The sequence below is a fragment of the Plectropomus leopardus genome, chromosome 11 (genome assembly GCF_008729295.1).
Source record: "Plectropomus leopardus isolate mb chromosome 11, YSFRI_Pleo_2.0, whole genome shotgun sequence".
Lineage (NCBI taxonomy): Eukaryota > Metazoa > Chordata > Actinopteri > Perciformes > Serranidae > Plectropomus > Plectropomus leopardus.
The window spans coordinates 21,563,602-21,576,957 of record NC_056473.1 but is presented as its reverse complement, the minus strand read 5'-3'; the positions used below and the strand labels follow the sequence as shown (position 1 = coordinate 21,576,957).

The window sequence follows — 13,356 nt, the reverse complement described above, 5'->3', positions numbered from 1 at the left end:
TCCATATTTGGTTTTAATGTTGCAAGAGGAAAAGAAAAAATATGTCAAAATAAAATATTCACAATAATAATATAACAATAATATATACACACTATCACTTTTACACATACAGCAATGGGGTCTGTGTTTGAAGACAATAAATAGAAACAATGATGGCCTTGTGACCTAGTTTTTTTCAAACAAAGTAATTGCAGTCTGAACCTCCTTCCTCAGACAATGCCACACCACACTGGGCTTTGTTTACAAAGTAAAATGTACTTTTTACCCCAATCTGTCAGCCGACAAAACATTAACATAAAACAGTGAGTGAAACAGACGTTTACAAAGAATGAAACAAAGGATCTTATGAAATGATTTTTTTTTTCAAGTCTGGCTTTTAAGAACGTGAATATAATCGCATTTTAGATCAAAGAGATGCTGAAGAGTTTCTCAAAAGACTCGCACACTGTCTGTGTCTGTCATCCACAATTTATGTAACTTCAGTTAGATCTAGAATTCTCTTGTTACAGGCGCAAAGTACTTTACTTTTGTTCCAAAATCGATGTGATAGCGGCTCTTTTATCCCCCACTCTCCATCCTCCATCAGCAGCTATTGCTCTCTAACCAGCAGACGTGCGGGATGCTGCTTTATTTTTTAATACGGACTGCTCCCACTGATATACACCACCAGAACTCCAGCTGTGCTTTGAAGCGGATGTTTGATGATGTGAGCGTATGATGTTTCGTCAGGTTCTTCAATTTTGGGAATCTCAGCTGCATATTTGCTCAACTGGTAACTAAAAGGGACCAGCAAAGCTGACAAAATCAAAGCTCTCTTCGCTGACAAAACATGTTTGCATGATGTTGTTGGCAACTCTGAGGAGATAAACAGACAAACAACATGAAGTTTTGACGATACTGGAATTCATTACATGAACCATATATTTGCTGGGCCTAACGTGGGAGATTATGCCCTGGCAGCGCTTGTTGCACCTGCTGCAGCCAGACAACACTTCCTCTGCCCCCTGACTGGCCGAACCCAGCCAGCACCTCGACAGTGTGTACCCTCTTTCATCCTTTCCTCTCCTCCCTTCTCATCCCACGGTCCTGTTTATCCATCAGTGGCCTCTGCTGTGTCTCTGCCAGTTCACATTCTATAGCACTCAAAAAGAGGGAGGGTAAAGTCAGGAGGCTTAACTGTCTATGCCAGCCGCAGTCAGCTCTGTGGCCAAGGTGCCAACGTGAGGAATAACTGTTGTCTCACGGATGATGGAATTTCCTTTGCTAAGCTGAGACTGTATGAGAGCTTAGCAAAAAAACCTTCATATTCTTGGAAGTGTAACTGTGAGGATGTTCTGTACCTTTTCGCTCTGCAGCCCACATAAACATGCTTTATTGACACAGGAAGCAGCGAAGAGGGAGCACCCACTAGACTGGATTTAGCTTGGAAACACACAAATCTAACGACAGCAGGATCTCACTCCAGCTCGGTAGTCTCGAGCGCAAATGAAACTTGAGTCAAGCAAAAGGGTTTAGATGCTGAAAGGGAGAGATAGTTAAGCTACCATGTTGAAGACATCAGGGAACGAGACCCGCGGCAGTTTAGCTTTTGGCTCCCGGCTCCTAGCAGTAGAGCCCCCTATAAAGCAGACCTATTAAAATGCTCCTCATACCCACGAGGAATCAGAGAGTTAATCAGAACCAGAGCTCTGGATGGAGCCACTCACTACACACTAGGACCACATTGCGCTGGCCCTGGAGCTAAAGGTTCCTAACAAAACCCAAAAGTGGGGGCCTCCCACCAACAGCTGAAACTTCTCCCAGTTCCTTCAGTGTGTTCATTCTTCAGGAAGTTTTTACCAGGAGCCAAATTATCAGCAGAGGTCTCTTCCTCTCCAAAACAAACCAACCAGGTGATTAAAACCACTAACAACATTACAGTTAGCAGTTTCACGTTAGAAATCTGTGTTTCTCTAATGCTGTTTGGGATGTGAAAAACAGCCTGTTATCCCAGCACCTGCTAATGTGTGCTCATCTGTTTACTCTGATAACTTAAGATCCAGATGTCCTGGAGGTTTTTTTAAAGAGAGAGAAATTATCCACAGAGGTTTCCTCCTCTCAAAACAAACAAGCGAGGTGTTGTAAACATGTAAAAACACTAAATAAAGCAGTTTCACATAAAAAAAATAGCTATTGCTATGACCCTCTTTTCGCGAGGGGCTCCTTACTAAAGAGCCCAATGCGAAAATCTGAATACATGAAAACGGCAAAAAAACAACAACAGGTGATTATACCTCAAAGAAAACATACATACTAAATAATATTCCATTTCTCCCAATATATTTTCCCCTAAACCCTACACACTGGACCTTTAAGATATATGGCTGGTATGAATAATAGCTCTCTTCCCTCCTGGTCTGTGTTTTGCTTTATTCATGCACGTGTGGGTGTCTGCTATGAGGTCGACCTCCCTTCCCCTGGGGGTCCAGGTCTGCTAAATAATCACTTTCCCAGCTCCTACGCACGTTTAGCCACATTTCAAGCTGCTAAAAAGTTGAGGTCAATCGATCTACACAGGGAGATAGTTAAGTATATTTTATTCATATATTCCAAAATCACAAATCACAACATCTCCTCAAGGGCTCGAATAAGAAAAAAACTCCCACAAAACAAAGAAAAAAACAAACGTAGAAAAAAGGAAAAGAAAGAAACAGAGGAGGAATCCCTCGTGAAGGATGAATGGAAGGACATTCTTTCTTTTTTTCAGTTTGAAATCCATAAAATCTCGATCCAAACCTTCCTCCCAGCTTGTATGTGTTTGTCACATGCCTGCAAATGCATGCAGGAGGCATTGGAAGGGAATCACTGCAGCCCTGTTCATCCGGACAAGGCCAGAGGCCAGCAAGGCTCTTGGACACGGGCAGGAAGCCTCTGGACCTCCCCAGGATGTAGCTGTCAGCTGATCCCCCCCTCTGGGAGGGGGAGGAGGTGAAGAGGAGACGGGAGAGGAAGAGGAGGGGAGTGGAAGAGAAATTGGCAGGTGTGGATGGGACATGAGAGTGGGGGTTTGGGGCTCTCACTGCCTGACAGTGACATTGGGAAGGTCTGTTATATAGATAAAAGGGCCCACATTACTCCCTCTCCCTCCCTCCCTCCTCTTTCTCTTCCTCTCCCACTCTCTCTCCTTCAGACTCTCTCCATCCTGCGAGAGCTGATTTGCAGCTGTGGACGCCTCCCGTAATGCTTTTAAGAGGAGAAAGTCAAAAAGGAGAGATGCATAACCTGTGCACACGTGTCCCCTGTGCACGTTTCTCATTATGTCTAAACACTTGGCTCTATGAAGCACTCAGGATGGAGGCCGTTAATGACAGACGCTCAACACCAGTCCTTTAATGATGGACACCTCTTTCGCTATTTATAGCAAGAGCTATCGGTTCCACATGTTAAACTCAATCACTTCCTGCTGGTGTTTTAACGCCTGCATGTGATACAGCTGGATGACCTCTAACCCTCCCCTCTCTCCCAGTCACCTAGAAAAGCAGTGTAGACACAGAACAGCCTTCACTTCCTCTCCTTCAACACACTCAAGTTATTCTACATCTGCCCCGAAGAAAATGTCTCGGTGAGATTTGAGTCCAGATTTGTTACTCGGTGTCTTTGAACGGGTGCAACTGTCACTGATGTTGACAGCCGAGTGGTGGAGTGAGATGGTCTTTGAACTGGCAGTGTGAAGCGATATCAGCTGGAGACGCTAACCTACTTTCTTTATGTGATAACTGGAAAATAGAACAGATCTCCCCGGACAACCATGTGGAGCATTCCTTACTCTGTATCTGATGTCAGTCCGGCTATATTAGTCGTGTGTTTCTTTTTGTTTCACATTGTGTGTCAGTCTTTCTCTCTGCCTGTTTTTGAAGTGTTCTCTCTCCCTCTCTCTCTCTGTCCGCCCTGCATGAATGGTGTTTAGAAAACAGAGAACAGGAAAGGCAGAGCAGGCAGGGAAGAATAGAGGGATATCCCCTTACAGTGTTCCCTCCTTTTTCCTCTAGGATAGAGGGGGTGAGAACTTCGGAAAGGGTGGGGGGGTTGGTAAATCACACCACCTGTCCACACACAAAACTAGGCACACGAGCTCCGAAAATCATTCATGAGCACAAATACAATCGTGCATGCCTCTGCTCTGCAAGGCCTGTCTGCTGCTGCACTCTCCTTCCTGTGTGTGTGTGTGTGTGTGTGTGTGTGTGTGTGTGTGTGTGTGTGTGTTTGGCGAGAGACCCTCAGATTAGCCCTATGTGGCCCAGATTACAACCGGATCAGTGCTAACACATATTACACCGGCCTGTGAACCATCCGTGAGACAGTGGGCCAGCCTGGGCTTTAGGGGCTGAAAAACCCCATTTAATTACACTTCAGAGGAGATGAAAAGTACAGTAACCAGTTCACACAAGCTGTTGTTTACACTGTGGTGAGAATCACGCACGCAATCTTTGAAGGGTTGAAGTGGAAAATCCATGTTTTGTGAAGAGTGTAGAGTTTCCTGTGACACATTTGCTTTCCCCAAACAAATGTGACATTTATGGGCTCTGCTTTTACAATCAGCACTCGTCCACCTAGTGGCTGCAGCTGGAAACGCCTGCAGCCACCAGCAGTGAAAAAAACAAACACCTTGATAAATCCATCTGACAGGAGAGAATTAGACCTTCTAAAATGCTCTGCTGATGTGTTACGACTCCTCATACGAAATCATATTTTTCTAGGCCAAGAGGCATGTGTGATTTGTAACGCCAACCTCTTATAACCTGGCTGACAATTTGTTTGTTTCGTCTTGCCCAAGGTGCCACCAGGGACGTCGGCTCAGCTCTGACAAGGATGTGCATGCGACACCGCAGCATTGAGGCAAAATTACGCCACTTTACCAAGTAAGTGTCACCTGGGTTTTCTTTATTTTCACCCTCCACTGCAATTTTCTCTCTACTCTTGCCTTGAGGGATTATTGTGTTCCCAAGTCCCATCGCATCTTTGTTGACCTTCCTCTTTGCCACTCTTCACTGAGTGTTTTTGTGCCATGGAAATAAATCTATTTGCTATGCCTCTCACTCGCGCTTGTCATGCTGTGTCTCCTCGTCGCCGCAGTGCTCTTATGGAAGGCCTGGTTACGCCACTGCAGGACAGGATAGAGGAATGGAAGAAGACAGCCAATCAGCTGGACAAAGACCATGCCAAAGGTGAACAACCAGGAAACACAGACTCCAAATTCACTCTGTGATTGCTGCGTTTTGACAAGAAATTTATATATTTGACTTGCTCTCCACAGAATACAAGCGGTCTCGTCAGGAAATCAAAAGGAAGTCGCTAGATACCATCAAACTCCAGAAAAAAGCAAGAAAAGGTGAGAGAGACTTTCCCCAAATGCAATGCACCTGTTTAATAGAATACCTCACACTACTTTGTTAGATTTTAGGGCTGATATTGATGAAGTCTGCTTGGCTGGCGCCATCTAGAGTGTAGAATCAGACATGACAAATCAAAAAGCCTGGCACACTTTCAAAGGCTCCTTTCCAGCTTTTGGATGATTTGTTACCTACTACCTTATAAATCAAAGAAATGATCCTTTTTCCTGCCTGTGCTTGCATTAGCCCCTACTGCTGGTTGTAATTACACTCCTATTTTCATACAGGATTTACTGTACTCCAGTGGTACGGGCTGCTCATAAACATGCAATGTGCCTTGATTTGATTCAGCTAACACTGCTTGTTCTTCTGTCTCTCCTCCCCCTGCTTGTCCTTGCAACCCCTCCCTCTATGTCTTTTCTATTTCTGGCTATGTTACCTGGCTGTAGAGCTCCTAGGTATGTTTGCTGTGCTTTGCCCTGTTTGAGAACTTCATGACATACATGGTTTTCAAAGGCTCCGTAGTCTTTTACATCAAACTGCCAGCCAAAGAAAACCCTGTGCTGTTTTAACATTTTTGGTTGAATTGAAATGATTTGACATCATGAGAAATATGCATCTTTGCTTTCTTGCTGAGAGTTAGATGAGAAGAATAAATGGGAACACCGCTTCCAATAGGTTATGTTGTTTCAAGTGCTGAGGAACATTTAGATAATATTTGTGAAACATGAGCTTCTTGCTCTCAAAGCCAGAAACCAGAGAAGTAAGTCTCAAGCGTGTGATGTCATCAAGTATAAAGTCATCCTTCGTCATCTTTCACCATGCAATGTCTACGGAGCAGCTGCAGACTTTATAAATGATGACATCACAGATTTTAGTTTCAGCACTCTGGTTTTTGGAATTGGGGGATAGTTGTTCATGTTAACTAATATTTTTTGACTCTCTTAGACTGTAAGAATAACATGTATGAATTTTTAAAATGGGCATAGTTCTGCTTCAATTCCACTTTCCTGTATGGCAGATATGAAGCTGCCACCAGCAACCATTTAGCTTAGCTTAGCACAAAGGCTGGGCATTTCTGAAAGAGATATAATTATGATATATTATAGAGAGTAAAAAAGGGTTTTGATGCAGTTGTTTTCTAAAAGTAATTTTTTTCACGTAAAGAAAGGTTGTTTCATACATTTGGTTGAATTTGTGCTCATTCAAAGGTAATGAAAGACTGAATGACCTCAAACAGTTAATATATATATATGTGTGTGTGTGTAATTAAGAGTCCTTTGTTTCCCTGGCTCAGTAACATGCAATAAAGTCAAAATAAACAACAAAAAAATATTGGTATTAGTTGTCAGCCCTATTTTTATTTTAAACATTGATATCGGCCCAGAATAAAATCGTTGTATCCCTAAACATTTCTGATAACTTCACTGTAAAGTCTAAACAGAGATGTTTCTGTTTAGCTAACTAGTATCAGTTGTTTCTCTGGTTATATTTGTTCTCTTGATCCAAACGTGTGTAAAAACAACACATTGCTGTGATTTGGCTTAGCAGGCTAACTTGCTGTTTCGCCCCGTTTCTAGTCTTAATCGTAAGCTAAGCTAAAAGGCTGCTAGTTGTAGTTTTATAGATGGCAGAGAGTTATGCGTTTTCTCATGGAACTCTTGGCGAGAAAGCAAGTTTCCCAAAATGTCAAACTGTTCCTTTATCCTAACCTAAATCAATGCACTCATTGTAAATATCTTAACATTAAAGAATGTAATAATAAGTAATACATGGGCATAAGTGAACAGGCCGTGGGTCGTGGCAGGGATAGCTCAGCTGTTATTAATGACGTTAATAACAGCTCAGTGTTCACAATAGCAGGTCCATGAAACTCAAGCAGCTAAATGGAATTCAGTCTTCATCCATTTTATTATTTAAGCTGCTGCTTTTCCTACTGTGACATGTCAAAATGTCTTTGATGAAAAATGCCAGTTGAGAAATGGCACATAGCATAAATATATCTTACATTTGTTAGCTCCTTGCACCAGTTTGTTTAAATGTAGCCTTTCCATTTTCTAAAGCCTTATAACGGACTAAGAAACTGACAATTTTTGGCAACTTATCTGTTAGACAGTCTTTCAATCCACTGAGTAATTATAGCTTCTTTGTCACGAGCTGACATTTGACTCCACGATGAGCTAACCGTGAACTACCACAAACCTAAACTTCTGTTTTTAAGTAACTATTAATTGGCAAGCTGTCAGATCCTTATGGGGACTCTTAATTTAATCACTGTCATATTAAATGCTGGTGCGCAGAGAGATCAGCCAATTAAGCTGATGTGCTTTAAACATATAGACAGGAGTAAAACAAGTATACCGGTTGCTGCCTGTCAACGGCAATTAGAGCGCTGTTAAGAGTGATTGTGATGGTGGCAAAGCAGACACAGCAAATCTGAAAACAATTTACTCAAAACTATATTCCCTCAAGTAGTACGATGGTTACAGTGAGTGCATTGTTTGCGATTGAACCAATTATGCAAAGATATACTGTAGAGCACGGGTGTCAAACACAAGGCCCAACTACACCCACACTGAAAACCAAGCATTTTTATTGTATCAAAATCTGTTTTATATTTTATGGTTTCATTGGTCTGGCCCACTTCACATCAAATTGGGCTGAATCCATCCCCCTGAACTAAAATGAGTTTGACATTCCTGCTGTAGGGGGTTTAAAACTTTAACCTGGCAGTGTACGTTTGGGTAAATCATGCAGTCACAGTGACAGAGGCATCTCCATGGTTATTGTCATTGCATCCCTCTATTCTTTTGCCCTCCTTCATCCATCATCTAGCGTCATTTTGGTTTGCAGACTCATTCTGTTTACTTTTGTGTATCTAATCGCATCCATTTCAGACCCTACAAGTCACCACCAGTTGCTTTGCATCAACTCACAACCGATGACATGTTTCATTCCCATGCACATGAACCATTTTAGTGTTATGTTTGTCAGTGCGTTGACCTCCTGCACAGAAGCAGTTTATCATTATGTGTTGTAATCATCTGTCATTTTTTACTCTTTCCCTCCTCCCTGAACTCTGCACACTTTTCTCCTTTATGTCACTCCTTTAATTATCACCCGCCCCTCAAATTCCCAATCTCTCTTCATCCTCATCTATCTCTACTCAACCTCTCATCACCTCTTTCCTCCTTCGCTCCATCCTCCCTCCCTTCTTCTGTCTCTCTGCAACCTTGCTTTGCCTTACACAGGCCGGGGTAATCTACGCCCTCAGCTGGACAGTGCCATGCAGGATGTCAGTGACTTGTACCTGCTGATGGAGGAGACAGAGAAGCAGGCGGTGCGCAGAGCGCTCCTGGAAGAGAGAGGGCGCTACTGTACATTCATTAACTTGCTGCAGCCTGTGGTGGTGAGGAGCATTTTGCAGATGTGCGTTAACTTGCTCTTGCTGTTGTTGTAGCAGTTGTTTAATTCAATCCAACATGTTTTTTTTCCCCCAGAATGTAGAGATTGCCATGCTAGGAGAGATAACACATTTACAGCCCATTGTTGATGACCTCACCATGCTGACCGAAGACCCACACAAGCTGCCACCAGCCAGTGAGCAGGTAACAGAGGTGTAATACTACTGAGTCTACTAATGCCGATGGTGTACTTGATTAATTGATTGATGTCTTTATTTCAAACATGTAAAAAAAAAAATCAATTAAACATATGAATAACAAAAAGAAGAGAAAAATACGATAAATGGCATCCACAACTGCGTCAGTTTACATGTGCGAAAAGAAGAAGGATACAAATGTATTTAATCCTGCCCCTTTAATATTGCAACATTTAATGCTATATTTAAGATTGCAGCATCTTTGGAAATTTTTCCTGCATTTAGTATTTTAATCTGCTTCCACTTGGCACTTTCACTTAACTGTTTATGTACTGTATTGATAAATCTGTCTGTTTGTGACTAATTGTTATACTGTATGTTGTCCGAAACAGGTCTCTCTTGAGAATGAGACCCCGTGTCTCAATGAGTTTACCTGTATAAATAAAAGTTAGAAATAAATAAATAAATACATACATAAATAAATAAAAGAGAATAAAATTATATTGACATATACATCCTATATCTAAACATTTACAGTTCTAAACATAAAAGAGAAAAATAAAAAAATAGAATGATTTACACATATACATTTATATCGCTAAAATCAATTAATTAATCCCCTCACCACAGCTTGAGAAATGTTCAAGTCGTCATTAATAAGCATAATTTGTTATATTTTTTTCCCCCTAAGTTGTTTAAAAGCAAGGCCACCTGTTTTTATTGTTGTCACTGTATCATCACCAGTGGTAGAGGAAGCATTCAGATCCTTGCTTAAGTAAAGTACTAATATCACACTGTGAAAATATTGTTAATAATAAAAGTCCTGCAGTGAAATGTTATTTAAATAAAGGCATGTAAGTAAAATCAGAAAAAATGTATTTATGTATTAAAAGTAAATTAAATTAAATCAATTTAATAAACAAAAATAATGGATCATTGTAAAAGCTGCCTTATGATTGAAAAGCTGGAACCATGAAATAATTTTCAGAAAAAAATGACAAGTCATGATGAAAATAGTTGCTAATAAATTTTCTTACAATTGACTAATCCTACCAGCTGCACTTACATATTTTCATATAGTTTCTGTATAAAAATCTTAATTCTTAAAGTAACTAGTAATTCAAGTAATTAAATAAACATAGCAGGGTAAAAAGTGCAATATTTCTCTCCTAAGTGTAGTGTAGTAGAATAAGGAAGTTGCATGAGATTTTAATACTCAAATAAAGTATAAGTACCTCAAACTTGTACTTAATTACAGAAGTTGAGTAAATGTACTGAGTTAAGTTCCACCACCTCTCATCACCACATGATTATGTGTCATTGCAGGTGATTCGAGACCTGAAGGGCTCCGACTATAGCTGGTCCTACCAGACCCCTCCCTCCTCCCCCAGCAGCACTGGCTCCAGGAAGAGCAGCATGTGCAGGTACTTCCTTCACAAACACACACAGTCATTCACACATAGTCATACACACACAGTCACACACACACGCTTTGTTGCTCTTTGTTCTCTGTTCAGCGTGTTTTGTGTCATTCACCGCGTCAGATGTGCTGTTAATATTCAATTTTTTTCATGCTGGATGTCAACTGTCATGTTCTTTTGAGTAAACATGCATGCACATTCTTGATTTAAACTCACATATTAACACACCAGCAAAAGACGAATTGAATATTTAAGGTTGTCATGAATACGCGAGCAGGTGACCCCTCCCACCCTCCCACCTGCAAAGCTAGAGTCGCAGCTGTGCCGACACACACTACATGACATATCTTGCCAGCTTCTCAGCTCTTGCTCCTGGCAGATTTGCAGCTCTCAAGCTTCTTACAGCCAGATTAACACCAAAGCAGTGAAACATTACAGCCTGACAGCCATGAGCCCAACAAGAGTACCAAAATCCACAAATTTGCAAGTCAAATGGTGATAGTTCAACAATTTGTCTATAAATGTGGGTCAAAGGTGCTTGTCTAGGTCAAGGAACAAGCTTTTTTTTTTTGCATAAACAGTTGAGTTAAACAAACTTCAAATCTTGGTATCACAAGTTATCACCTCGATATTAGTATTACAGTTCCTAAGAGAACCTCGCTGATGTTTGTACCAGTTAACACCGTGGCCTATTTTTGGGGTTCTATATTTATTCAGAAGACACCCACTGACTGTTTATTGACTAATTTGAAAGTAGATTTAGGCTTTAAATCACAGGTAGTGTTATGTTTTTGGAGTAGAATAAGGCTAGTCCACAAAAAGCTTTAATCTCCCAAATGAAACAAATTTAGCCTCATCTTGACTGCTGTGCATGTTTCAGTGTATCCACAGAGCCCTTTAAAGGTTTTTGAAAAGCTGGAGGTCATTGAATTTTCTCTTCATGTAGAGAAGCATGTCATGATTCAGTTGGTGGGTGCAAAATGAAACTCACAAGATTGGTGTAACAGGATTTTCAATGATATATGGAAATTAAAAACTTGTGATCAAGAGACAAAGGTCTTGGTGGCAGAAAGGAAGAAAAAAACACTTCTTAACAGGACAAATGAGTGGGGAAAAAGGGCATAAGGATAATGTCTAGTAGTTAATCATTTTTAATTTGTCATATTTAATTTGGAGCTCATACTTAAGTCTAATCCCAGAGGATGAAGATTGAGGAGAACTGATAACTTCAAATATATTCCAGAGAGAGCGAGGGAGGAGGAGGTGTGGGAGAGCAGTGCAGAGGGAAGGTGAGAAGCACAAGTTGCACATTTTCAAATGCGTGGGTGATAAAGAGAAGCAGCGCTGAGTGAGAATGACAACCAGAAGACAAAAAGCACAAAGACAGCTGTTAATGCTCAGAGGGAAAGAAAAATCAAAGGAGGGATAACTTTTGGATGCTCTTTGATGCGTTGAAATTAGAAGAATGGCATCATTTAGAATTTTCACATAGGGCTGCCTTCATGCTCTCAGCTTTTGTGATCAATTTTTTATTTAGTTTTTTTGTTCTCCTTTTTGCCTTGGCCTACACATATATCTTCCCATAACAAGTTTCAGAACAAAATAAGGAGGGGGAATGCTAGAATCCTGATAGCATCCTGTTTTATGTGCATGCTATATGTTTTCATGGAAGATTTACGATGCCCAAATGAAGATAAATGAAACAAGGAGAAAAAGCAAAGTAAAATATTAAATATTAAAATCAAATCGCAACACGGGAAACAAAGTAAAGAGGTGTATAGCGCTTCAGTGAGTGTACTAAATGCAAAGCCTTAAATTTTCATGAAGGGGTGCGAGGGAGATGCATCGTCCATGCCTAAATTAAACACGCAGCCAGTCGCAGCTTGGGGGCCTGACCATAGGTGGACCTTATAATTGCTTGCACAAACAGACAGCCTTTCACATTAAAAGAGGTTCTTCGGGTGCCAGATGGTCAGTCTGTATAGTGTCCCTGCAGCCAGCTGGGGAAGGCTTTTATTGCGAAAGGCTGTCTGTCACGGCTGCTATCAGCAACACTAAGCCCCGCCCATAGTCAGGCCGCCAATTGGATTGGACAGTCGATTGAATTTTAATTCTGACATGGATGATGTATCTCTCTCTCTAAAAAGAAAATTCCCCTGCGTCTCATAATGCATTTAGCATCGACAGGTGTACACTGCTCTCTGCTGCAATGCAAAAACCTCCTCATTTTGTTTTCTGTTTTGTGATTTAAAGGTCCAGTGTGTAGGATAAGGAAAATCTATCGGCAGAAATGGAATATGATATGGATAACTATGTTTTTATTAGTGTATAATCCCCTGGAATGATTGTTTCTTTAGCTTGGAGTTAGGCAAAATCACATCTACACAGGGAGCAGGTTGTCTTCCTCGGAGTCTGCCATGTTTAACCGCTATGTTTTTACAGTAGCCCAAAATGATCAAACTATACACTAGCATTAGAGAGGGCCTTTTGTGTTTTTCACGTTGAAGTAAAGGCTGCTGTAGGTTGTCTACACTGATGGTAAAGGGAGGAGTGAAAAGAGGGGTATTCACTTCATTACAATCTGCAGCCTCACCACTAGTGGGCACCAAATTTTACACACTGAACTTTTAACTCTAATGCAAAAAAGTAATGTCTTAATGTTAAATAAATAAATAAGTCTTTGAAAAAACAAAAGGCTAAATAATTTTCATTTAACATGTGATTTTCATTTAATTAGCACACGGTAAATGCAATGGTAAATGATTTGTTTTCATTAAGTCATGGTAAATCTTCAACATCCTGATGTAACATCCTGTCAACAGCCTCCTCCAGATGCCCTCAGCAGGAGCCCACCGGCTCAGCAGCGTCTCCTCCCACGACTCGGGCTTCGTTTCCCAGGACGCCAACACCCACTCTAAGCCTCCGTCACCCATGCCCTCTGACATCGCCAGCCAGGTAACAGTCT

The 13,356-nt window shown here is 41.1% G+C and overlaps 1 protein-coding gene across 4 annotated transcripts in view; it reads left to right on the top strand.

The window, feature by feature from the left end:
- Positions 1 to 13,356, top strand: part of mtss1la (MTSS I-BAR domain containing 2a) — a 30,195-nt gene that overhangs the window by 13,145 nt on the left and 3,694 nt on the right. For 2 of the 4 annotated variants that reach the window (XM_042496272.1, XM_042496270.1), the window contains exons 4-11: positions 4,814 to 4,898; positions 5,113 to 5,204; positions 5,294 to 5,368; positions 5,819 to 5,827; positions 8,621 to 8,778; positions 8,870 to 8,977; positions 10,297 to 10,394; positions 13,214 to 13,346. In XM_042496272.1, the coding sequence (XP_042352206.1) occupies positions 4,814 to 4,898; positions 5,113 to 5,204; positions 5,294 to 5,368; positions 5,819 to 5,827; positions 8,621 to 8,778; positions 8,870 to 8,977; positions 10,297 to 10,394; positions 13,214 to 13,346 (758 nt within the window). The remainder of the gene's footprint in view (positions 1 to 4,813; positions 4,899 to 5,112; positions 5,205 to 5,293; positions 5,369 to 5,818; positions 5,828 to 8,620; positions 8,779 to 8,869; positions 8,978 to 10,296; positions 10,395 to 13,213; positions 13,347 to 13,356) is intronic. The other 2 variants (XM_042496273.1, XM_042496271.1) reach the window with 1 other exon arrangement.